Source organism: Populus nigra, chromosome 6 (genome assembly GCF_951802175.1).
Source record: "Populus nigra chromosome 6, ddPopNigr1.1, whole genome shotgun sequence".
NCBI lineage: Eukaryota > Viridiplantae > Streptophyta > Magnoliopsida > Malpighiales > Salicaceae > Populus > Populus nigra.
The window spans coordinates 7,233,205-7,258,627 of NC_084857.1; the positions used below are offsets into that span (position 1 = coordinate 7,233,205).

The following is a 25,423-nucleotide window of genomic DNA, read 5'->3' on the forward strand; positions in this document are numbered from 1 at the left end:
AATAATAAAATATTTTAAAAAATATTATTTTAATATATTTATAATTAAAAAATCATCAACCGCACTAACCAACAAAAACTTAAATGTAGTCAATCTAATGACTAGCAAGTACACCACGTCGATCGGGTTTAAGGGTTCTCTTTTAGAGTTCACCAAATAATTTATCCCAAAAGTATTGGGCAATTGATAGCGTTGCATTTGTTGCTCGACCAGTCAATTGATGGGGTGAGGGAAGGGAGTGTTCTGGTGGGGCTTATCTAGCAGTGAGGGCTTTCCAATGACTATTGAATATTATGATGATTCTGTGATTATTTTTTAAAATATTTTTTATTTAAAAATATATTAAAATAATATTTTTAATTTTTAAAAAATCATTTTGATATAGCGTCTCAAAACAATAAAAATAACATTAAATATTATTTTTAAAAAATACAGTATGGCCACAAAAAGACACAGGTTAAATTGTGTAACCATGACAGGCCTTCCAATTTTCACCATCCTCATCTTAACACCCGGACTTCTGGCGTTTAGGATTTTTTCTATCAACACCAGACACTTGCGAACATCATTGTATCGGCATCTTGCTGCATCAACTTGTCACGAGGATTGTAGAAACATGAAGTCAAAACACTTACTGCAACCATTCGATATACAGGCATATTGGCCTATTTTGATTAATGCATAAACGAGGATGGGAGAACATTTTGGTTCCCGATGGTCAATAAAAAAGATTTCAGCTACAACCGAGAAAATCTGGCCATTGACCAGCTCGCTAAAAGCTTCCTCTATTACATCCACAACCACTACCACAAAACTGTAACAAGGGGACCTACTATGCAGGGCAAGTATTGATGCCCTTTCTATCATATTGTTTACACTAGCTAAATAAGAGCAGTTTAAAGAAGAAAAAAGATCTTTTAAGTTGAGAGAGAGAGAATAAAATTAAAGACAGATAACTGAAAGGGGGGAAAATAGTCCATTGGATGGTTGTTTTTACAAAAGCCATGATTTCTCCGTTCAAAATCAGAGAGGCTGGTAAGGGGCATTTGGGCCCCTCTCCCATGAGTATATTTCCTCATGACCCTGGGTGGCACTATACAGTATCCTCTCCTACCATAATTGAAAGCCATGAACGTCAATCACCCACCTTTCGGTTCAGCTCCTCCAAAGAATGCCATTCCTTCAGCAATCCTAGCCTGATTTGCGACATCCGTGAGTTAAATAAAACAGGGAACCAAACATGTCAACCTGCTAAACACAATCCTGGTTGATAACTTAAGACCCGTTTACGGTCATTTCTGGTGAGGATTGAGGTGGTGGTATTAACGGACCATCATCTCCAATCATCTGTCCATTTTCTGATGTGCTGTGTAAGCAATCAGAACAGCTTTTAGGACCAGCAGGATCCGTCTCTTTGTGATTTTCCTCACCTGAAGTACTTTCGTTATCAGAACAGGTTCTCAAAATGACAGGATCATTCTCTTGGTGACTTTCTTCAGTTGAGCCTTTGTTTCCATCCACAGGAGTTGCATGCACGGCAGTTGCAGTTTTTGTGCTGGGCAAGACAGCATGGCTAAGTGTAGAACATAAAGCAGCAAATACACTCTCTCTTGACTTCGAGTGTTTACCTAATTGCTGTTTCTTTACTAGTTCAGGTTCCTTATCCTTGGAAGGCAATTTCCGCTTCATCCCAAGGGATTCAATAGTTCCTTCATCTTCCTCTGGCGTTTCTAGCTGTTTCTTAGGAGGCGGTCTATAGTCTTCATCATCCTCATCATCATCATAATCAACAAGCCCACTGGAACGTGGACTACAAAATCAAAAGGAAGACATCAGGAACATATCAAATATTTATAAATGGTTTCCCAGATGTTTTAGCATGAGGCGATTACAATACCTTAATGATGGGTACCCTGCACCAACTCCATTGGATGAAACTGGTTGAGCTTGTGGTTTTTGGGTATGGGATGCAGAAGCTGTGTCTTCTTCATCGCTGCTTAGATATTCAAATTCAGTAGTTATGGGAGGGAAGTTCTTATCAAAAAGTCTGGGCATACAGGTTCACAAATAGCAAAACATACCTGTCCTCGTTGAAATAGTCTTCCTCTTCTTTTTCTAGAGCACGTTCATCATTTCGTTTTCTCGGGTCCAATATGTTACCAGTACTTTTTGCTCCACACTGCTCTAGACACTGCAATTATACTTGTTAGAAACAAGAAACCACAAAGACAATAATAAACAAGAGAAAAATGGGCAAAAGTGAAAATACCTGCTCATATTTAACTTTTAGAGACTGAATGGAGGTCAAATGCTCGAATTTGACCAACTCATTCCAGAATGAATCAACTATATACTTGAGCAACGACTTCAGGTTTTCCTGCATGGAACATGTTATACTGCAATGCATACTTCTGAACACATCTAAGATGGAAGGAAAAAAGAGGTGATAATTGAGTAGGCACCTTGCGGATATACTCAAAAAGCTCTAAAATGGCAGAGTTCAGCAGATTATAACGGTCTCCGTTGCTCACAAAGGCATCTACAATTGGTTTAAGGAGGTTGTTCTTGACAAAATGATTTATCAAATGCTCATCCTGTAAGTGAAATATAAATAAGGAATATCAAGACACCTATACAAACATAGTTGTCAATAAGAATGCTACAAAAGGGAGATAATGCCAGCATCCACTATATCAGCTACTATATTCATTATTCAAATATTTTAGTGGATTAATATGCCACACATACCGGTTATTTTCTTTTATATCCAACCATGCATGATTTCATAAAAAAAAAAAGTACTAGTTTCTTCTATATTTATTCTATACTCAATAATTACAAAAAGATTTAATCTATCACATTCATCCATGGAAAATGGAAGGTACTGTACAATATACGTATCCTCAGATAAAATAACAGTTATCGTACATATTTTGCGCTACAGAGATGTTTTCTGTAATCATGATACTGCCTATCCCTCATCTTCACAAGATTACATCACCAAGAAAAGCACAATCTACACTCCAGGGAATAAAAGAAACGAATTTTGTAAATGGAGTAATGCATGGAGAAATATTTTACAGTATTTGGAGGCATTATTGCCATAGAAGAACAGTCAGTTGCCTGATAGATCTGTGAGAGAGTTAATTTCATCAAGGTGACTTACATGGCGGGAAAGGATAGTGCGAACAAAACGAACAGCAGCAACTACAAGGTATTTTTCCTTCCTTCGTGTCAATGTCAAGACTTTTTCGATTACATTATCAAGGAGAAAGTTGCACCTGAAAACAGAAGAAAAACAGTCATTTATTACAAAATTGAGAGTATGAAATTGAGTCCTTTTACTTGAAAGTTAGTATAAAAAATTTACTTTATTCTATATGGATGGTGCAGAACGCAGAAGCATAGCAATTCACATATGTTTGAGAGTATTTCTGGCTTCATTCCATTCCGAGTGTCAACTCTCTCACTAAACCCTGAAGATTTACCACTCGATGGAGGAACAACTTCATTAGGACAAGATGCTGTTATAACATCAATTAATTGGCCCAAGTGCTTCTCATAGAAGATTTCAATTATATTATCTCTCTGCAGCAAAGAGATGCAAAATCATTTTAATTCAGTCATTATCAACATAAATTCACATTAAAACAATATTCAAAGTGTGCATTTAAGGAAGATATTCAGTATGTATCCAAGTTACTACAACGTTATCCAACAAGTCACCAATTTTTTTGTAATTAATTATATTACAAAACATTGCACCTGCATGTATAAACACAGACGCGATGCACACACACCAACTGCGTGTTATAAAATAGCAAAATAATTGCACAAGTACCAGCAAACAATGTGCAATCTAGAACCAATAATAAATATACCCAGGAGATGACATAACCAAATATTGAATTAGGTAATAAATATTCACTGCATAGGAGTCAAGGATTTTCATGATAAAAATGAATCATTCTCAACGATGATACCAAACATTGGAGTAAATACAGAAATGAAACGACAATTAATATAATAAAAGAGCCCTCCAGCCATTTTGACATTGGAAAAAGAAACCCTGGAACGGACCCAGGGAAAAACATCATATCACTGCCAAGAAGACCAATCTATCCCCCAACATATGTTTGGATGGAGGTGTCTTCAAAAAAATTCCACCCCTTCCACAAGTTATACTAAAATCACTTTGATCCGTTAACTTATTAAAGCTTTCCTTTTGAATGAAAAAGGAATATAAGTAAAAAATGGACTAGAGAAATCAAACAGGCTATTTAATTTAACGATATTAAGATTCGGGATAGGCTGACTGGAAGCTTACAAATAAAGCTCAGGCTCATAGCAAGGCAGGGGGGAAAAGAAAGCCAAGCCATCTTTCAGTGTGTAAATTTACAGTTGAGTTGCAGGCTAAAAACAGAAAACAAGCAGAATAGCAACCAAACAAATTTTCACTACTGGTATATGAACTCCATTTACCACTCAGAAAACTTAATGACCGAACATAATAGCTGCATGAGAGAATGAATTATCAAGACTAGTAGTACCTGTGCTCCTGACAGTGCATAAGAATCCAATAAACTGCGAAGAATTTCAAGAAACTGGCAATGCATGTCATCTCCAAAGTCTGTTATCATTCCTTTAACCTGTAAGTAAAATAAATTTAGTTCCTTTAACAGATAAAACACGTGCACTTACACATGAAAAGGTATAAGAAAATTCAAAGCACGTGATGCAATACAACATAGAACTAAAGAGCTAACAGTCATGGGAAAATGCAATATACTATAAATAAAATCAGATGCCAGCATAAGTGGCAACGACATAGTTATAGAAAACAAACAAATCTCAAAGCATAACATCACCAAATCGCTACATTTGTAGTTCATAGAGACGCTTGGAAAATTTGATTCCAGGGGTGCAGTAGAGCATTTCCTAGTTGGAGTTGATGTGAACTCTTCAAAAGCCATAACAATGGAATTGACCTTGACAAAAATTATTTCATATATAGATTATTGAGGCATGGTATACAACTGGTTGGCCATTCAAGTGTCCATAAATTGCTGAACAATATCACCTGAATATGAAATCAACAATTTTGGAGGTAGAGAGGATAATAGATTCTCTTAACTTAAAAGGCATGCAAACAAGGTTTGTCTTGATTTTCTTTCATGCTGCAAATCAGCTTCGTAAATTTGGTTTTTAACATCACATTATAAGAACGCATTCCAAAGTTATAAAAAATGTATAAAAATGTTTATTGAATTTGGTTCTTTAAGCAATGCAATTAAAAGATAACTGATTTTTGTTCATAAAGGCCATACAAATAAGAGGTTTGTCACTTCTCAGGACAGTGATACATCTTATCTAATGGTTTGTGCAAGACATCATTTTATGTATTAGTTTGCATGTCCAAGAATATCATAGGATTGAGGAATTGTAAACAGGTCATAGAATACATACCAACAACCCTAGTAGCTGAATTCCTTCCTGCCGAACAACATAAGAACGCAGAAGGTTTGGATCCTGATTCAAGAAAAGAATGAGGATATCTGTCCTGCATCCATAAGAATGATTTGCTGTTAGGGGTAGCTAGGACACCGTTAAAATTCAAAACAAATATAAGAAAAAAAAAACAGCCAAAAAAATTTAAAAACAAAATGAACAGCAACCATTACCCAGTTAAGACAATTTTCTTATCTTGATTCTGCAAAGTATCAGCAATGATGTCAAAGATACCTTCATTCATGAGTTCCCTATAAGAAATAAGGATTTGATTGTTTTAACATATAAATCTAAAAGAAAGCAAAACAAACAAGAAATTACTTGGCACTGATATAGCCACAAAAGACAAAATCCTACTCTTGATGCATACAGCTTCAGTCATCTCATACCTAAATAGCCGGAGCTGCTGGACCATCTGCAGGCTCTTGCTTAAACTACAAAACTCGTGCAAGAAATATACCTATATGCATGGAAAGAGGAAACATATCAATCTGTAGGATATCATGAGATCACACAAAGCTGTATTCAAATACATCAAAGGTAACAGAAAACAGCAACACACTAACCTACCCAGACATTCCAATAGTTTAACAAATTGGACATCAGCATTGCTGTTCAGTTATGACAATAACTGGCATTAAAGGATGATTTAGCCAAGTATTTCAAAGTAAGAACTCTTTTTCTATGCTGATATATTAATGTAGTGTTGCCCTTAAACTAATTACCATGGAAATGAACATGGATGCTGAACCATAAAAGAAATAAAACTTAGAATGTTCCAAAAAAACAAATCTATGACTCTAATCCAAGACAAAATTATTTCATAAGAAACAGAATCCCAACAAAGAGACAAAGTGTCATCTTCTCACACAGATATTTTTCATCAAGAGAAGAAGATAGCATCTAAAACCCAGCCCTTACACACTAAACCATATTATTAGGAAAGTCTCCAACATCAAAAGCCATAATGCACAAGAACATCTGAAATAATAATATCAACAAGGACTTTTGAGCCCATCTTAGTATTAAATTCAATGTGCTTGAATAGTTCATACACACTATGGTAAAACAGGGAAGTCACTGTCTATATACCTAGAGCACCATCTAACCCACTCAAAAATAAGTGATCTTCAGCAAATTTTAAGTCATTTGAAAAAAGTCTTAAGAAAAGAAGTGATTTTTGAGAAAGTGAGGGTGCACAGCACAGAAGAAAAATTTCACAAGATTAAATAAATAATTACTTATCAATGTTTATACCATCTTCAAGGTTGCACTTTATCTATTAACTGACAAATCAAACATGGAAAGTATTTAGATGTTGACGATTACCAGATTTTTCTTTGATTCTGCAGACGTGGCAGGCGATCTCAACCTTGCAAACAATTCCTGAATAAAGGTATTGTCATCCTTTAACAAAGAAACAACCTATAAGAGAACACCACAGTTAGAGTTGAACTTGTATGGAACTTATAATGTTTAGAAAAATGAGTTTTTTAATCTTACGACAGCATTATTTCCATGAATTATGGAATTCAGATTTGCAACTGTGCCCTCATCCAATACTCTGGCCAGAACAACATCCTAAAAGAGATGATAGGATGTAAGAACTCCTATGCCAAACAGCAAACTGACTCGTCCCAAACTTCAACATTTAAGAAACAAACCTTCAGATAACCAACTCTGTACGTCTGATGTATCTTTGACAGGACATGAGGATCTCTGATTGGTATGGCCTTAAACAATAGAGTAAGTGTCAGCAATGCACAATGGCTTTTTCACTAGACATCTTCACCCCCCCCCAATCCCCTACGATATCAGTAATATGTTACCTCCTTGAAAACGACGTGCTCTTTCAAAAAAATTCGATGATGTTGGATATGAGAAATCTCAGGATCATCTGAAAACAAAATTCAAGAAAAGTTAATGACGAAGAACTATTTTGCAAAGTATCAACCAATTATAACTCTTCTTGTGCACATATCTTCGAGTAGTACATTACCAGAAATCTCTAAAATGAAAATTTATATCCCAAGGCTTGCTATGTCCAATGTGAGCGTGGTTTAACACACAAAGTGCATTTTTTGTGGGAAAGAAACATAAATGGAAATATTAAAAAATTATTGACCCTTGACTATATGCAAAAAAACAACAATGATTTTAAACCGACCAGGCAGCTTAGAAACAAAACCAATCACAAATGCAAACAAATGGTATGTTTTACTTTGACCAAGAAAGTAATTAAAACTTATATTATCTGCCTACAGGTCTAACTTAAACATCAACCAAAACACAGTTCAAACTGCTAGCAACATTAAAATTTCGCAAATTGTGCAAAAATTTGCTTGGCAGATCCTATGGTTGTTGATGTTAGAAGGAAAAATGGAAGTTCTGTCTATATTAAGAAATGGAAAAAACACAACCATAAAAATCCTAACATAAAAAAAGAAAGAGATGAAACAATAATGCTTGAATGCCAAATGAATGAATTAAAGCTAAAAATAATGAAACAGGACCCAAAATCTGTAAGACAGTTGTTGTAGCAATGACCAAAAGCGCTCACCACTATCCTGTAACCAACCATACAAGCAAAAGTATGCAGAGTGTATTCTATAATATGCAGATAATAATTCAATTTTTCAAAATTAGATTCATGTGCAAAGGATTAGAACAGAATGTTAAGAACCAACAAAGAAACTGAACTTACACTCGAGTGAACCGATAACATCCATGATCAATTCATCCCCAAATATCTTCTCAAAGATTTGAGGACTGTTGAGCATAACTACGGGTTACAACACACCATTCAATGTCAGTCAACAAGGGGCAAGCAAACACACAACAAACAAATAAATACAACACCAGGAAGGATTACTCACTGATCCCTCTGACTATTTTGAATATCATGTGAAGACCATCAATGTTTTCTAGGTCTTCACAGATTCTGAAAACATCCATCAGCTTCCGGAAAAAATCTTGCTGTGAGGAAAACAAAATTAACAGAGAATGAACAATTAACCATGTTAACTTCTCCAATAAACATTCAGATGCACCGTCATTTACAAAGATCCAATATCAGAAATTTTTACTCCCTGTCAGCATATAGCTAGACAGATTATGACAGCAAAATGATATGTTGTATTATTGTAAACAAGATGCAAATGCAACCACTCTCGGCAAGCATGTTTCAAGTCATATGTCCAAAATATACACAAAGCAGCTTCAGAAACTACCTACAACAACACTAAACCACAGTTTTCTTCTGTTCTGATTTGATACACAAATTGCCTTTAGACTTGAGAAGGAAACAAATCCCAGCAAAAATTATTATTGCATGGATTATATAGAGCCATAAGCCTAACTTTCAGCGATTACTTGAAAGTTGTAGATGGCCCATTTCTATTTCGTTTAGGCTTTGGTGCTGAGGTTTGAAGATCTTGTAAATGAATATTGATCGCATCAGCTAGTAAAAAAAATTCATAGAAATGTACTATGGTACTATAAGATAAGTGAAGTACTATGGTATGCAGGAAATAGGAGCTGAGAAAATATATGTAATTAATGGCCAGGAGTGTTGAACCAAATTTAAATTTGATCAACAGTTTATTGTCAAGGCACACAGTAACCAAGTCAACATGACAAAAAAAAAATGCAAGGCTTACATCGTTCAATATTAGCTCTGTCAGTCTCATCTGATCTGCGATACCACTCTCAGACATGGTCTGCAAAGCAAATCCATTCAGCTTAATTACAAGATCACCCAAGACCATGTAGGAAATAAAGAGCTCATAGTGATCCCGGTCAACATGTTAATCTTTTTATTTCCACATCAGTAACATACCAACCTAGAATCTACCCAAATCCTGTATTTGGGAGCAAGGAACTAAAAATACAAAAATCTAAAGAATAGCATAAACACCGGATGGAAATTGCAAACCAGTTTAACTATAATATAGAATGAGAGAAAAGGGACTACTGTTGATACAGTTCAATGGAATAACCAGAAAAAATTTGGAGGCTGTAATTACTTTTCCTTTTGAGAAGTAACTATAACATAAAAATTAATCAAATGAAATAAGAATAAAAAAGAAGCAGAACCTTAAGTATTAGAGGAAGTGTAGAATGTTCAACAGCAGGCAACTCTCTCAACTCACTGTTCATGCTCTGAAATGCCTCACCTGCAAATTTTAGAAAAGAGATATAACCACAAATGCTCCAAGCAAAAAAAATAAAGAATAACATAATGCTAAACCAGGGAAAATCAAGAGAATATCTACAAGTAGTCAGAAGTCTCTGTTTGTGGGAAGACTGGAGGTGGTGCTCCTCAACAATTGGTATACTTAAACAATATTGTTGGCATCCTTCAATACCAATTGAAATTTTTGCTGTATGTTCTCAAGCTCATTCAAAATTCTCCTTCGTTTAGACAACAATTGTGGGCAAAAAAATTGCTGTGATACAAGAATACATCAAACATATAGTGGTGCCACGATGTTAAGTTATACGTTATTGCTTTGTTATATGACAGACAATGACATTAAAGTTTCTCATTCCTGAGTATCAAGGAAACATGATTTTCATCCCCGGAATAAAAAATCACCTTGTAGCTGGTCCACTTCTGCTGGTTACACTAAGGCATCCAGATAGACAAACCATGACTAAAATTTATTATATTAAACAAAAGGCACACAGTCAACTCGAGGAAGTAAGAACTGCAAATCTGGACCATTTAGAGAAGTATAAAATAGCAAACGGCTTGGGTTGCTGGTCTAAACACAAGGTTCACAGGCAAACACATAAAAGCAAAAAATCATATCCGGACACTTAGAAAAGCACAAAACAACCAATGAATTGGGTTGCACCAGATAATCCAATATGTCCTTTCATAGTTAGGTAAAATCCAGAATTTGGTCCTCTAGGGGAGGGGGGGGGGGACTTTTTAGAACTGATTATGAAAACTTGAACCATATATGCTGCTTGTTAGAGATTCAATTACTAAAGACACAATTACAAGACAGCTGTCTTTTTCCATAGGAGATACATTATTTAAATTGAACAGAATACTTACTGTTTAGAGTACTAAAGTGTAGACTTCTTTGCACATTACAGATATGATCCCTAAATGAAGTAAACATGTTTCAATACAATCACATTACTGAAGAGCAAGGTGAAAAATAAGTAAAACAAAATCAGATACAAACATAAGTTGTTACCATATGTAAGAACACCCTGAAGTCTCTTGGAAGCTTAGTGCTAATTCTGTAGAAAATTCTGGATCTCTCCATGAAATTATTGTATCTGAAAGAATAAGTGCAGAAATCATTTGATCAAAACTGAACAATTCAATGCAGGTTCACATACCAGACAATGCAGTTCTAGTATTAGTGAATAATCAGCAGAAACACGCTAGTTGTAATTCCTGGGAACACTCAAATACCTTCTTGTTTTCTGTAAATGTCATCCGGGGTTATACGGTGCAAAAGCAACGTCTCATTGTCCTCTTCATCAATAACATACAAGCCTAGCTCTTCTGATCTCTGCATCATAGCAATTGCATTGGGTAAAGTCCATGATATGGTTAATTAATGATTTTTATAACAAAATCAATTTTCATTTATACAAATTAACATTCGAGTCAAAGACTTGAACAGACCTCCAAGTAGTCAACGGTAACATGCCCGGTCCCTTGGTCATCCCATTTCCCATCATCATTCAGACGGTAGACCTTCACCCGCTGCAATTCCAAAATGATAGCTTAATGGGTCATCTATAAAGGGCATGCCATTATCACTAAAACTACTGCAAAAACCAAAAAATTACAGTATACAGCACCTTAACTCAAAGTAAATTAGCAAACAAATTTGGTTTGTTGTTAATAAATCTCCACTTGATCAAGGAATGAGGCACAGGGAAGGCAAAACAGGTCATTTTTACATGTTATACCACTGGTAAATCCAAAACTGTAAGCCTGAAGATTTAGGAGAAATAGCTTCCCATGTTAACTACATAGGTCACCAGTCCAGTGAGGAATTTTAAATCAAGAACCAAGCCATCCCAAAGTCCGTGATTATGCTGCTTTGTAGCATGCATATTTAGCCTAGATGCAGTCTCATACGACAATAGGTAAGTTCTTTGATTGCAGAAACCAACAAATAAGAGAGGAAAGAAAGTGCCAGTCAAAAAAGAAAAAAAGGTGAATGGTGAATGGTGAATCGTGGAATAGTGAACAACTAAAGGAAGTGATAATGGTGCATAGCCACTCCTGCTTCACTGATTGAAATTTATGATTTATCAGAGGAACTTGTTTAAAAAGAATCCTCAACTTGGTCACTGAAAAAGTCACAGCTGATGCTCCAGAATCCTGACCATAATAATAACATAGAGCAATACACGTCTAGCTAAAGCAAAACCAACGGAGCTCCCTCTGGCCCATGTCATGACTGAATCAAAATTCAAAATGAGTTCAGGTTGAACTCCAGCAAGCCTATGAATAGAAGTGACTCCCCGATTTCAAACTCTAAAAAGTTTTAAAAAATTTAAAGCGGCAATTTTCTTTCTAATTCAATGTTACTCTTTAATCAGATAACACTGTAGCATAAAATCTACACTGGGCTTCAGTCTTTTAAGCATCTTTCTATGCAAACAAGAGGATATGTAGCCTACATCCTCTACCAGTAGTATCAAACACTTCAACGGCATAAATTTGCAAAACCAACTTCAAAAAATCTCTGCACTTAGACCATGAAATTGTTAGCCCCTTCGGTTAAACATACTCATCTCAATAAAACAAGTCAATACCTGCTAAAAACCCAATCCAATACTGACTTCAAAGTGCAATTAATGATAAAGCCAGCCAACCACGAATACCAATACCAGCTAACTAACAAGACAAGAAAACCTAATCCAATTCAATTACAACAGTCACGCTTACACTACCAAGATTAAACAGTAGATTCAATTAACGCTACCAAATCAAATTATAAAAACCATAACCGAGGAGCAGAATCAGGCTTTTCAAGAATTAGTAATGGTATGCACAATATCCAATTTTAGGGCAAAAAAAAACTAATTGCGAAGCCCTACTGGAGTTGCACGAAAACGGACTGACCTGCAACGGATTGGAGTTCGCTTGCGATTTCTCTTGCGCGCCCATAGCAGCGGCAGCAAACTCCTTACTTTAGGGTTTATTGTAGGGAGAGATAATATGCAGTATCGAAAAAGTTAAGAGCTCCAGGGATCAATAGCAAACCCTAACTGCCATGAAAAAGCAAAATTGAACCTCTCTCTCTCTCTCTCTCTCTCTCTCTCTCTCTCTATTCGTTTCTGTGCAAGCGTTTACATACATTGAAATTTTTGTAGGGTTATTACTACCCTTGTTTTTGTTGAATTTTACGGAAAAGCCACAGGCCTTTTATTTGTCTGCGCGCATTGTTTTCTGATAGAAATCATTAAGTGATCCCTCGGGTTTCAGCATTCGGTCGAATCAATTTGATAACTGATATTTTTATCGAATTGATTTTGTTGCTGGCATATGTATATGTCTAGATATATAAATAAATCTCAATAAAAAGTAAAAAGTAGAGTTGTTTTTCCTATCCATGATTTTTAAATTTTTAGCTTTTATCTAATTTTCTAGGCCTCTGTAAGTATTTTATTGATTCTAGTAAATTTATACAAGATTCTACTTCATTTTTTTTAATTCAGATAATTTCTAGCTAAAAGATTTGCTTAGCTATCTTGATTCTTGATGTTTTAATTTCCTTATAAATAATATTTCCTCTAACTTTGTCAATGGTTTTTTATATATATATCTTTTCTACTTTCATGTAGTGACTTTGAACGTGTAATTTTATGTAAACCATGAAGTTATAGTTTTCACGTAATTAAATTCAATATTTTATTGTTGTTTTAACTAGTACATGATAACAAAAAAATTTAAAAAAATAAAAAAATAACCAACTAAAAGTATTTTTGAAAATACTTAGAGTATGTTTGGCACCATGATAGCGGTTGCTTTTCTAATAACTTTTCGTACTGAAATACATATCAATAATGTTTTTTATTTTTTAAAAATTATTTTTGACATCGGCACATCAAAACGATCCAAAATATATAAATCATATTAAATTTTAACAAAAAAAAATTGAACTTTTTTGGAACATGGTCTGCACTGTGTTCCCAAACAATTTCTTAACAGTATTCATCTCCAGTTTAGATATGATGATAGTTATGCCGTAGTGTGTTCATGGTGGCTACAGTATGATTGTGGTTTTCTTTTAGTTTATAATAAAAAAAGTTAAATATTTTAAAGGGTTTTTTTTTAACTTGTTTTTTATTAGAAATCTGACTATTCGACGCCCCGGCTGTGGGGTGAAGGATAAAACAGACTCGTCGGCGCTATTACTGCTGATGGACATCCCACAGATGATAATTTCACCTGCAGATCATGAACATAGGGATAACACTAGGAAAGAAATTAGTACAGGACTGACATTGAGATGATAGTAGAAGTACAAGGACGGAATTCACGTTCCAGCCCTTTCCTTCTTTTTTCCTCTCGCGATCCACGTTTGAGGAGTGGGTCCCATGTCTCGCTGTGATGAATAGGCACGCACAAGATTCCTCACATTGGCAAATTGCAGCACGTGTAATTTACTGCTTAGGTGAATGTCTGGTCTTTGCTCAAGATTTTAAGATGACATAGCGGTTAGAGTTTGGTCCAATAACTGGAGAACAGGTAAACAATTGAATTTAGGTAGCAGGAAACAAATACTTATTGGGACCTGTAATATTAGTTCGGAGGTGATCAAAGCGTTGGAGAAGTGCCACGTTGGATGAAATGATTGGCTATTGTGTTGGACGGTGGCGGTTCAAGAAAGAATGGCTCCCTTCCTGTAATTTTGGTTATCTCAATATCTTACATGTATGATAATCTAATTATATAATATTAATTTTATTCCATTCAAATAAAAATCTAAAATTTATATTATTAGGTAAAAAAAAATTAGATTTATAATTTAAAAAATACATAGTTAAATGAAACTAAGCTTTATGAGAAAAAACACTGAGAATTTGAGCGATGATTTTTTAAAAAAATTTCAATTTAATCATTAAACTTTTTTATTACCTTAACAAGACATTCTGAGTCTAAATTAGTATCTAATTTGCATGTTCCTTTTAAAAAAAAGATGTGTGAATTAAAAGCTAGATGACCAAGTAGAAAACAAATTCACTTCTGATCAATTTAGTAATACTAAATAAATATCGTGAAAATCTTTTGCTTTTTAATTTGCATTGTCTTGGCTTGCACTATAAATAACAAAAATATCATTGCATCGTGACAATCAAATAGATTTTAATTATAGAAACAGATCCTTTAAAAAAATCATAATTTACAACAAACTCTTATTTTATTTTATTTTTGAGAAAAAAAATTATGTAAAGGTTAGGAAAAGAGAAGTCGAATTGTAGTATAAAAAAACTGGTTTGAACATATTTTCATAATAAAAAAGTGGTCATGTAGCTTTTTATTTAGTTTGTTTTTAAGGTTAATGATCAAGTGGTGTATGCAATCTATTATGATCATATAGTCTTTTTTAATGATATTATGATCATTTTGGTAAACTCTTTTTAATAGTGGATTGATTTCTATGATGCAACAACAATTAATTTTTGATGGGTTTTTCTCTCTCTTCTAGAGCATGACATTTGTGATTCATTTTTTATAGTTGATAATTGATACAAAAATTTAATTGATTTATCAATTATCATTGTTTTTTATCACGTTATTAAATTAATTTGGCTTATTGGATCTAATCAAACCAATAACTCAAGTCTTGAATTTTTTATTTAAAAATACTATCATCTTTCGAGCATTAATTTTTATGTTAGAAACAATTTGGTCTGCCGTGCGACATAGCAATGGCTGCTAATCTAAGTTTACTTGATTTATTTTTTTTAGATTTTTTTAATTAATTTTTTTTAAAAAATTAGCCTTCAATATTTAGTTGATTATAACTAAACTTCCTGTTTTGTTTCGATTTAAGTTTCATGGATTTATCAAGGGTTTTATTTTTTAGATAATGCAATGTTTCTGAGTGATTACGTGAATCACCATCACAATACTTTTTTAAAATAAATATTTGTTAATATATTATTATTTCAATATTTTAAATTAAATTTTTTATTTTCTAACATCAATTTTTTTAAGGTTTGAAAAAAAAAATCGAACACTGGCTCATCACAAGAATCTAGTTTTACAACTGTAGCTTCTTATTGTTGAATTTTATTCCCATCTCATTTTCTTGTTACTTCTCTGCCAGTCCCTCTGTCAATGTCAATCCTACAGAGAATCTGTGCCGACACAGGGTCTCTCTTCTGTCCTTCCAACAAAATTCAGATTTTCATCGTGAAACTATACTAGAAGTTTTGATAGTCCATCACCTGATAGCCAGCTAGCATTCACAGAAGAGATGAACTTCAGGTCTGAGGATGACAGATTCCTTATACCAGCACTGCATGGGAGTGTAAATGAGATGACTGGAGTATACTCGCAACATTTTTCCAAAGATACATCTGCACGGGCGAGATAAATCTGTTGATAAGTACCCTGAGTCTGCTGACGTCGTAGATTTTGCAGTAACTAGTGGGCCATTTAGCTACTGTTTTACATCACGTTCTAAAAAGTGTTGGATAAATTTTGAATTTTTTTATTTAAAAATAATTTTTTTATATTTTTATATCTTTTTAATATCAAAAATAATTTTTAAAAAATAAAAAATTATTTTAATATATTTTTGAGTAAAAAAGTACTTTAAAAATTCCATTTCCAAATATTTGACTTGATATTTGTAGAGATGATCACCTTATTTTATTTTATAGGTTCGCAAAGTCATACTTCAGATCATGGACTGTATGTGATTCAAGTCTCCTCTCTCACCTGTTCTGATTCAGGGACTTCCAAAGCAGCAATATTCACCTCTAACCTCGGTTAAGGACTTAATCCCATCAATTAGATATTGTTGCTAGTGCCATATGTGCAATTAGATATCGATAGTGTCAATGTAGGCTTGTCATCAGACATAGCAGCATTCCTAACTGATTACTGTTTGCTGATAAATGGGTGCATGATTCTGCAGAAGTTTGTCTTCGTGGTCAATCTTTCTTCTCATGTGAGATCTGTCCTAAACTCATACTGGTAAGATTCACTGTCCGAGCTAACCTCGTATCTTATTGGACAACTTAGTTATCCTGATCTGATCACGAGAACTATTTTATTAGAGTTTTGAGTTGTGTCCTCCACTTCCTGGATCCAGGTTGATCAGGAATGTTACATGAAATCTACATTTTTTCCTTGCAAGATGTCCGAGTTTGAGTGTCTCAAGTTTCCACCACCCATGCGTTCTGATATTTGGCTTTTATAATTCCTGGCTTGTCTTCTGACACTGTTAATTTTGTTTTTTGGTGTTTGACAGTGTGTTCGTTTAAAAAACAATAACGAAGACACCTAGCACTTCGGTATTTATTGCACACACAATTCAGATTTCATGGAAGCTGTTAATTGCAGGAAAGAAGACGAAGTGACGACAGTGTGTAGCACAGCTTTTTGTGAGCACAAACATTCAACACACCAGGTTTTTTCTCAAGTAAATATTGAAAAATTAGCTAATTTTATTTATTTCTGCTGCAATGGGTGCCAATGTGTGCACAAATCAAGGAGGGACGCTTTCCACATTATCATTGAAACCATCCCCAGCAAATTGTATGCTGATGCAGAGGGCATGATTCTAATATCTGAGAATCTGGTCTATGGCGTGTTTTTACTATACCTTACTCTATATTTCAATCTTAGAGCTCGGAAGAAGAAAAACCCTCATTTATATTCTCTGATGCTGGAAGTGGAATTATAATGAATATTATTAGGCAATTTGTATGTGTCCCTCTTTTCTTTTATCACCGAGAAAACGTAAGGCTCTCTGAAAATCAAAAGAATAAGGATCTAAATAAAAACATAGATCAAGGACCAATGTGTAGTTTGTGAAAAAAGGGGGGAGGGGAATCATTTTTCAACAAGCAAAACGGTACGCGCCATGCTTCATGCGTACAGCAACAAAGAAGGAAAAAATAAAGGAAGATAGCAAAAGTAGCTCATCAGCCGCACTTTGATATCTCCGCCCCTTTCAACGGACTTCTCAAAGCCCTCTCCCTCTCTGAAAACCTCATAACTTTTTTAAAAAGACCTTCCATTTATATAAGCTCGCTCTACCACAACTCTCTCGCATTTGCTCTACTTCTTTCTTGCAAGATGCAATCCTCGGTAACTCTCTCGCTCTCTCAGCCCGTAGCAGCCTCAACCATTCCCAAATCAAACTACACGGTTAATCACTCCCTCCCTTTCTCCCCTTCTAAGCCCATAAATCTCCGTTTCTGCGGTCTTAGAAGAGAAGCATTTTCAGGCTTCTCTTCTCTCTCTCGCTCTCAACCCCCCCAGAGTAAAATCCATTGTAATAAAATTAACAGTGCAATCTCAGCTTCTTTATCTGATAATGGAAGCGCGCCAAAGTCATTTGATTATGATTTGGTCATTATCGGTGCTGGTGTTGGCGGCCATGGTGCCGCTCTTCACGCTGTTGAGAAGGTAGTTAACTTCTTAACTGTTTTCTTCTCGCTTTTTAATTGTTAATATTAGAAGCTTAGATTAAGTATTTAATTGATTTCTACTTTTTAACTCTTTTTTTATTATTTAAATCACATTGATCTTCATCTGTTGATTAATTTTTGCTGTCTCGTTATGTAGTGAAGCTCAGACCATCTGTGCTTTAGTGTGACTGTTTTTTTTACTTATTTTGTTTGAATGTTTGTGATCCTCACCTTTTTATTTGAATCATAGTGGTTTTGAGCTTTAATTTTTGTTGATTAAGTTTACAATCTTAGATTAATTGTGCCTACGATAACTGTACAAGCTTAGATTAACTGTGCTTTATGCAATAACATAATTGTTTTTCTTATAATTTTATTTATTCTTTATAGCTGAGCTTTAGTGTTACTTATATGCTATTATTTGCTATTTGAACTGAGTAGAATGGGTGTGAATCTTGACAAATTTATAATTACAGGGTTTGAAAACTGCTATTATTGAAGGAGATGTGATAGGGGGGACATGTGTGAACAGAGGTTGTGTTCCTTCGAAGGCGCTTTTAGCTGTAAGTGGCCGGATGCGTGAACTACAGAACGAGCATCACATGAAAGCTTTGGGTTTGCAGGTAATAGAGGATTTTCATTGTTCTGTTCTGTTTTTCTTGTTCCTTTTTTTTTTTCCTATTTGGTTCAATGCGGGCAAATAATGTTATTTTATTTCGTTCCTGGAATTTGTGAATAGGTTGCAGCTGCTGGATATGATAGACAAGGAGTGGCAGATCATGCCAATAATCTTGCTACAAAAATTCGTAATAATTTAACGAACTCAATGAAGGCCTTGGGTGTGGATATATTGACTGGTGTTGGCTCAATTATGGTGAGTTAACATTCTGTCACTCGGGAGCGCCAGAACCATAAACAAAATTCTCTTACTTGGTCTACAAAATAGATTTTTTTTTAGAGATGTGCTATGGTGTTGTGATATTTTTTTTTCATCCAGGGCCCACACAAGGTGCGATATGGGAAACTTGATTCTCCAGGCGACATAGTGACTGCTAAAGATATAATCATTGCTACTGGTTCTGTCCCTTTTGTACCCAAGGGCATCGAAGTTGATGGTAAATATTCTGTCCTTTTTCATTATTACACAATGATCAACCATTTTCATTAAAAGTTTGATCCAAAGCAGTTCACATAATAAGATGCAAAACCCCTTGAAAGATGCATGCTGCTCTTGTTCAATCCTTTTTTTTTTTTCACATCTATGCTGCAACTTGTGGAAAGCATGTTTGCAGCCTCATCCTCCCCAGCATTACAGGAGCCTAGCATGCCTTTTGTGGATAAAGGGGCATCTGTGGCAATACTATGATATGGAATCTTCTAATTTCTGTGTAACTTACTGCAGGGAAGACTGTAATCACAAGTGACCATGCACTCAAACTGGAGTCTGTTCCCGATTGGATAGCAATTGTAGGAAGTGGTTATATTGGTCTAGAATTCAGTGATGTGTATACTGCCCTTGGAAGTGAGGTATTGCCTTTTTTTCTTCTATTTTTTTTTCCTTCTTTTTCCTGAGGTCCATTTAGAAAATACTATTGCCAAGCATTCTGCGGGCAAAGATCAACTTGATAAACTAACAACTCCTTTTTTCTCCCTTTCATGCTGTTTAATGATTCCTCCTTACCTCTTCCCTTTCTCACTTCAAGTTTCTTTATACATGACTTTGCTACCCGTTGGAACTCAGCTTTGCATGGGAAGATCCTTCCCAACTTTTGCAGTGCTTATGTGCATCTATCTAAAAAGCTCAACATGATTTGAGCTTTCCAATGTAATTAATTGTATATATTTCTAGGCAATAAGCTATCTCAGTTTCCACCTTCGCAGATTCCTGGCATTTTATTAGTTTGCAGTTTATATTCTCACGCATTTAAATTTTGTTGAACGATACATATATGAGATTCAGTAGCTGGATGCATCAGTCGCATGCCTAACACTTCAGTGCATGGAACTTGAATTCAGGAATTCCCTTTTTCATTAAGACATGAATATCCATTAAGGCTCTGCCTTAGATTCTTTTCCTTCTTTTTTTTTTTTTTTAAGAAGTGAGCAGTGCCAATTAGTAGCTTGTATTTATTGATCAATTTTTTTATTTGGCATCATCATTGCTAAGATTACTTGGCATAGAAATTTAGATGGTCTGAACTTCTCTTTGCAGATAATTGATGTCATTGATTGGGTTTATTTGCAGGTCACCTTTATTGAAGCCCTTGATCAGCTCATGCCTGGATTTGATCCTGAGATTGGAAAGTTGGCTCAAAGGGTCCTAATTAATCCACGCAAAATCGACTATCATACTGGAGTATTTGCAACCAAGGTAATCAGATTTTCATATTCATGTAGCTGTTTATTCCTTTTAGTGATGATCTCAACTTCCTTTCGTCTTTCGTTCCATAAATTGCTGTCATCTTATTTTTCGTTATTCACAGATCACTCCAGCTAAGAATGGGAAACCAGTTACCATTGAGCTCATTGATGCCAAGACCAAGGAACCCAAAGATACTCTAGAGGTATGCGAATTGTTTCAATGAAATTAAGTCTGGATGCTGGATGCTTGTATCCATCACTATTAGTGCTTTGCAGAGGAAAGTAGATTGCTAAAAAACTTCATTTCTATATGTTGTTCAAGGAGAAAACGCCTGCCTGTAAATCTCTTTGAGCATTTTTTTTTATCTCTAGTCATGTACCTCCACGAAACAACCAACTAAATCTTGAACTTATCGAATGAGATTTTATCGAATGAGATGCAGTCGATGAGCATCCCTGTCCCATTCACAGAACATAAGGTGGCTAATTTACAGATAGACCTCTGTTATGTTTAAGCCCAAACAATTACAAGTTGTAAAATTTGCAATTCCGGCATGATCGTTTGCATACACTCGCCTAATTTAAACATTAGTATTCAGTATCATTTCACTGCATGTGAATTTCCAGTTTTCAAAGGATGTCTTTGTTTGTCTTATGATCTAAAATCTCATCTCATGGCATCCATGGTAACTCTGATTTTGCTTTTGCTATAGGTAGATGCAGCATTAATTGCAACTGGAAGGGCTCCTTTCACAGATGGTCTTGGCTTGGACAGTGTATGCATCCTTTGATGATAGTGCTGCTTTTATTAAATAGATTCGTCTCCAGGAAGAAGGAATTGGTTTTGATTGTCTCTCTCCCACAGGTCCATGTAGAAAGGAAACGTGGTTTTGTTCCTGTTGATGAGCGGATGCGTGTCCTTGATTTTAAGGGGGATCCGGTTCGTTCAATTGTTTGTTCATAAACACATGTTAATATATGGCTGTTCCAAGTAATTATTAATATCTGATTTGATAATATCAATGCTTAGGTTCCTCACTTGTATTGCATTGGTGATGCTAATGGTAAAATGATGCTTGCTCATGCGGCCAGTGCACAAGGAATTTCAGGTTAGTTGCAAGTGGATCATTTTTTGTGACCTCAAATCCGATGACAGTTGTTTCATCTTTTGCATTAATTCTTGACACAGTGATTGAACAAATCACTGGAAGGGATCACGTGCTAAATCATCTGAGCATTCCGGCAGCTTGTTTCACTCACCCTGAAATCAGTATGGTTGGATTGACAGAGGTAAATGCTAAAATCTTGCAGTTGCATTGCGTTCTATGAATGTAATATCATGCTTTATTCACTCCAGGATTTATGATCAAGTTAGCTGAAAACAACTTCTATATGAACAATTTGCATTCTTTACATCCTTTCTGACTCTCAAACAAGATTCATATTTTGCTTTACACATGAGATTTTGACTGAACACTTAAATTCACAGCCTCAAGCAAGGGAGAAAGCTGAAAAGGAGGGTTTTGAAGTAAGTGTTGCCAAGACAAGTTTCAAGGCCAACACAAAGGCCTTGGCAGAAAATGAAGGAGAGGGGCTAGCTAAGGTTAGATTCCTAACTCTTCTTCCTCCTCAATTTTCCTTTGCAAACATAATTTGAATTATAAAAAAGATTCACTACCTGATGTTATCCTGTCTCATTGGATATCTATGGATTCGTTCCAAAACTACTCTTATGAGACCTGAACTATTGACTAGTTTGTTTTGCATGTTGGATCTAATATGATCTCGTCCATAGGTTATGAGCATCATGAAGTTTCTTAGCTGTTGCTCAAACAGTAATTGTAGTAATTCTTTGCTGCTGTTAACATATTTGTTTGTTGTTTAAGGACTGCTAAATTCACACTTATCAATAGTGGTCTAAAACAAGAGTTGCACCATGTGGATGGAGACAAAATGCAGATTTTGCAATAAAATTTGGCCAACCCGAGATTAATTAATCATAGATCTATTATCAAATGTACAAAATAGTTAAGATCACCAGTAGTGTCTCATTGTAATGTGGCAACATTAAATAATATAACTCACTAACAACTGCAATTTCTGTGGACCTTGGTTGTTTATTTCCTCTAATCGGTTGCTTGATCTTCTTCTTCTCTAGCTGTTATTATGTATCACCATGAAGAAAATTTATTTTAGGAACTGCTCAAGAATCTTTTCTGGCCTTTTGGTTGTTTTGTTGTTGCATCTACTTGGCAATATGATGCTTGCGATCAGCTGAAGCACAAACATATGCTTCTAGTAGTCCTCTATTGAGTAACTGATATTGATCACACTCAGGATTATGAATTTTCATGTGTACTCAATTATTGTGTCGGCTGCCCCACCAACAGCTTAATTTTTGGATTGGATGCTATAACATGGGTTCGGAGCCTGCAACTGCTGTTCTGAATCCAATAAATTTGTATTGAAATGTTATTGCTATATTTTCATATGCTTACATGTGAGGTCTTTCAGCTTTTATATGACCCTGTTGATCAATCTATTCTCACTAAATTCCATGACTGGTACTCTTTTACTTTCTTGCAGTTGATATACAGACCCGACAATGGAGAGATACTTGGCGTGCATATTTTTGGGTTGCATGCCGCAGATCTCATCCATGAAGCATCCAATGCTATAGCTTTGGGCACGCGTATTCAGGTATGCTTGTGCATCTCTGTTTATGTGTACAATGCCCTTTAGAATGAACTTATTCATTAAGTCGGATGATTATTATCAGGGTGCAACTTCTATTCCTTAATAAACTCGCAACTCTATTTTGTCCATCAACTTTGTGTCTTGAAAATGCTTCTTCAGAGCTCATTTATGTACACGCATCGATTCTAACCCCTCTTCTTTACTAATTATATTTGGCACAATGCAGGACATAAAATTTGCAGTTCATGCACACCCAACACTATCAGAAGTTATTGATGAACTTTTCAAATCAGCAAAGGTGAGCTTCTGGATGAACACATACTTCTATCATCTTATCACGCCATGAAAGTAATGGCACACACCTCCATGCACACATACACTAAGCATGGCCATGATCATTCCATTTGTTTGAGTTTCCATGCTATATGATAAAGCGAATTTAGAAGAACAAATCACATGCACCTTCATGATTTCAAAGTTGAGATAATACCTGGGTTTATGATAATACCTGGGTTTATGCTCATATTTCATATAAGCTTATCTTTGAACTTAAAATGTATTGAAGACGTGTGTGCGCTGACACAAATAGGTGATGGATAAACCTCCTTTGAGGAATAGTTTCCACCTCAATTTGTTTGCAATAAACTGCTTGCTGTTAGTATATCAACTTTTTCAGCAAACTGCTGTCTAATAACCCCATCCTGATACATGTTCACCCACAATTGGTGGTTGCATGTATTTATTATGCCGAAGAGAGCATCTTCCAACTTCAACCTATTGACAGTTCTTATTTTATGGGGCAGGTTAAAGCTCATGCTTCAGGCCCAGTAAGTGAACCAGTTGCTGTCTAAGCATCTCAACTGTGGAGGTAGACAAAATTTTGAAGAAATTTGCTTGTATTAGGAACTATAAAGGAGTGCACATGCTAGAGAAAAATCCATGAATTTATTACAATGCCAGAAGAAACATCATCAAGAGATCGACTGTTGCAGCCTGAAATCATTTATAAGTTGCTCTATTGTTTTATTGTATCCGCCATTGCCTTGGAAAGATACTCAAGTTCATATATTACTTCCATTTTGAAACTTGTTTTGATTATGATATATTGGACAGTTTATAATCTACTCCATTAAAAAATGCCAGAGTTCTTAATTATCACCATTTTAAAACTCTTGTGTGCTTGCGAGAGTCCCTGTGGTATCTTTGTATTTTACTTGCCCATGGTAGCCAGATTAAAATATCTCACAAAGATCCTCCTGTGGTTGTTGATGCTTGTTATCAGGTATTAAGATGACAGACCGTCAGACCCCCAAGAAACATTTCCATCACGAGTAGGGCCATTGGCACCCCTTTGTGCCTCTTAGCACAGGTTTTTCCCTTATGATGACTGAACTATTATTGAAATTATAACAAATAAAAAGATTTAGATGGCAGTGCTTGATTCTCCTCCAGCAAACCCATCTAAACGCGTCTGTTTCTCAATGACTTGGCCTCGTTCATTATCGGCGCTAGGTCTGTGTGGTTGCTGCAGCGCTGCTCTCACTTCCCACCTCCTTCAAAACTTATGCTTTTCGAAACAGGGTCTATGATATAAATCTGTACTGTGATAAAGATCTCAATTCGCTCCCTGGGCTGATTGGGATGCCTTAGTAAGGTACCGTTTTCTTCTCCAAAGCTGCTGGATTGCCCGTTACATGTTCGATAATTTGCCCATGTATATAACCTATTTTGCTTACAAAATTCCTACTTTTGATAAAACAAATCCTCTCCTAAAAAATAAATAAATATATTAGTGTTTATGTTTGATATATGTGATTTTTATTCATATATATATATATATATATATATATATATATATATATATATATATATAATTTTAATAAAAAATTTATTTATCTTTAATATTTATCAAATATTTGATTGATAAATATAATATTTAATCAATACAAAATAATTTATTTTATTTTATCTTATTTAGAATTGCAATTTATATTTATATTTGAACAAACTTATTAAGTATTTTTATAAATATAATATTATACCTTTAGTTTTCTTGTTAAAATTCTAGTTAAAAGTACGCATTAAACAACAATTGTAAAGAAATTCAAGGGCTAGGTTATTAAATTAAAAGGGAATTCGTTCTTATAATATCAAAACTCTATTATGATTTTTGTTATTTTTTTTTTATTTTTCACTAGATTTTTTAGGTTAAACATGGGGG

At 34.9% G+C, this 25,423-nt stretch overlaps 2 protein-coding genes across 8 annotated transcripts; one reads left to right on the top strand and one right to left on the bottom strand.

Moving 5' to 3' along the window:
* Positions 1-738: 738 nt before the first annotated feature.
* Positions 739-12,845, bottom strand: LOC133697211 (uncharacterized). Of its 4 annotated transcripts, XM_062119634.1 has the most exons (25): positions 12,614-12,830; positions 11,159-11,239; positions 10,943-11,042; positions 10,719-10,803; positions 10,574-10,623; positions 9,604-9,683; positions 9,168-9,227; positions 8,385-8,484; positions 8,213-8,290; positions 7,338-7,405; positions 7,173-7,241; positions 7,012-7,089; positions 6,838-6,933; positions 5,898-5,968; positions 5,682-5,759; positions 5,467-5,560; positions 4,551-4,649; positions 3,371-3,588; positions 3,167-3,281; positions 2,463-2,594; positions 2,270-2,377; positions 2,082-2,191; positions 1,898-1,993; positions 1,629-1,810; positions 1,389-1,555 (listed from the first exon to the last, which is right to left on the bottom strand). In XM_062119634.1, exons 1-25 carry the CDS (start codon positions 12,656-12,658, stop codon positions 1,461-1,463), a joined length of 2,388 nt encoding a protein of 795 aa, XP_061975618.1. In that variant the 5' UTR covers positions 12,659-12,830; the 3' UTR covers positions 1,389-1,460. The 4 variants fall into 4 exon arrangements, 3 of the variants coding, with proteins under 3 accessions (XP_061975617.1, XP_061975619.1, XP_061975618.1); XM_062119633.1 differs by having other exon boundaries at positions 739-1,810; positions 12,614-12,827; XM_062119635.1 differs by lacking the exons at positions 10,574-10,623; positions 10,943-11,042; positions 11,159-11,239; positions 12,614-12,830 and having other exon boundaries at positions 739-1,810; positions 10,719-10,788.
* A 4,762-nt stretch (positions 12,846-17,607) lies between these two features.
* Positions 17,608-25,010, top strand: LOC133695684 (dihydrolipoyl dehydrogenase 2, chloroplastic-like). Of its 4 annotated transcripts, none has more exons than XR_009842512.1 (17): positions 17,608-18,142; positions 18,621-18,767; positions 18,884-19,018; positions 19,142-19,259; positions 19,547-19,671; positions 20,390-20,515; positions 20,628-20,708; positions 21,219-21,281; positions 21,371-21,445; positions 21,536-21,614; positions 21,695-21,795; positions 21,995-22,108; positions 23,092-23,205; positions 23,429-23,500; positions 24,006-24,070; positions 24,485-24,571; positions 24,655-25,010. XR_009842512.1 is itself a non-coding variant. In XM_062117609.1 (16 exons), exons 1-15 carry the CDS (start codon positions 17,810-17,812, stop codon positions 24,051-24,053), a joined length of 1,731 nt encoding a protein of 576 aa, XP_061973593.1. In that variant the 5' UTR covers positions 17,608-17,809; the 3' UTR covers positions 24,054-24,070; positions 24,485-24,635. The 4 variants fall into 4 exon arrangements, 2 of the variants coding, with proteins under 2 accessions (XP_061973593.1, XP_061973592.1); XR_009842513.1 differs by having other exon boundaries at positions 24,715-25,010; XM_062117609.1 differs by lacking the exon at positions 24,655-25,010 and having other exon boundaries at positions 24,485-24,635.
* Positions 25,011-25,423: the final 413 nt, after the last annotated feature.

Excerpts from the sequence above, each read along its gene's own strand:
- LOC133697211 (XM_062119633.1), bottom strand. The coding sequence starts at position 12,658 with ATGGGCGCGCAAGAGAAATCGCAAGCGAACTCCAATCCGTTGCAG. Across the intron at positions 8,485-9,167 it reads CAGAGCTAATATTGAACGAT|CAAGATTTTTTCCGGAAGCT; the intron begins GTAAGCCTTGCA and ends TTTTCCTCACAG. Across the intron at positions 5,760-5,897 it reads CAGCAGCTCCGGCTATTTAG|GGAACTCATGAATGAAGGTA; the intron begins GTATGAGATGAC and ends TATTTCTTATAG.
- LOC133695684 (XM_062117609.1), top strand. The coding sequence starts at position 17,810 with ATGCAATCCTCGGTAACTCTCTCGCTCTCTCAGCCCGTAGCAGCCTCA. Across the intron at positions 20,516-20,627 it reads CTGGAGTATTTGCAACCAAG|ATCACTCCAGCTAAGAATGG; the intron begins GTAATCAGATTT and ends CGTTATTCACAG. Across the intron at positions 21,796-21,994 it reads GTATGGTTGGATTGACAGAG|CCTCAAGCAAGGGAGAAAGC; the intron begins GTAAATGCTAAA and ends TTAAATTCACAG.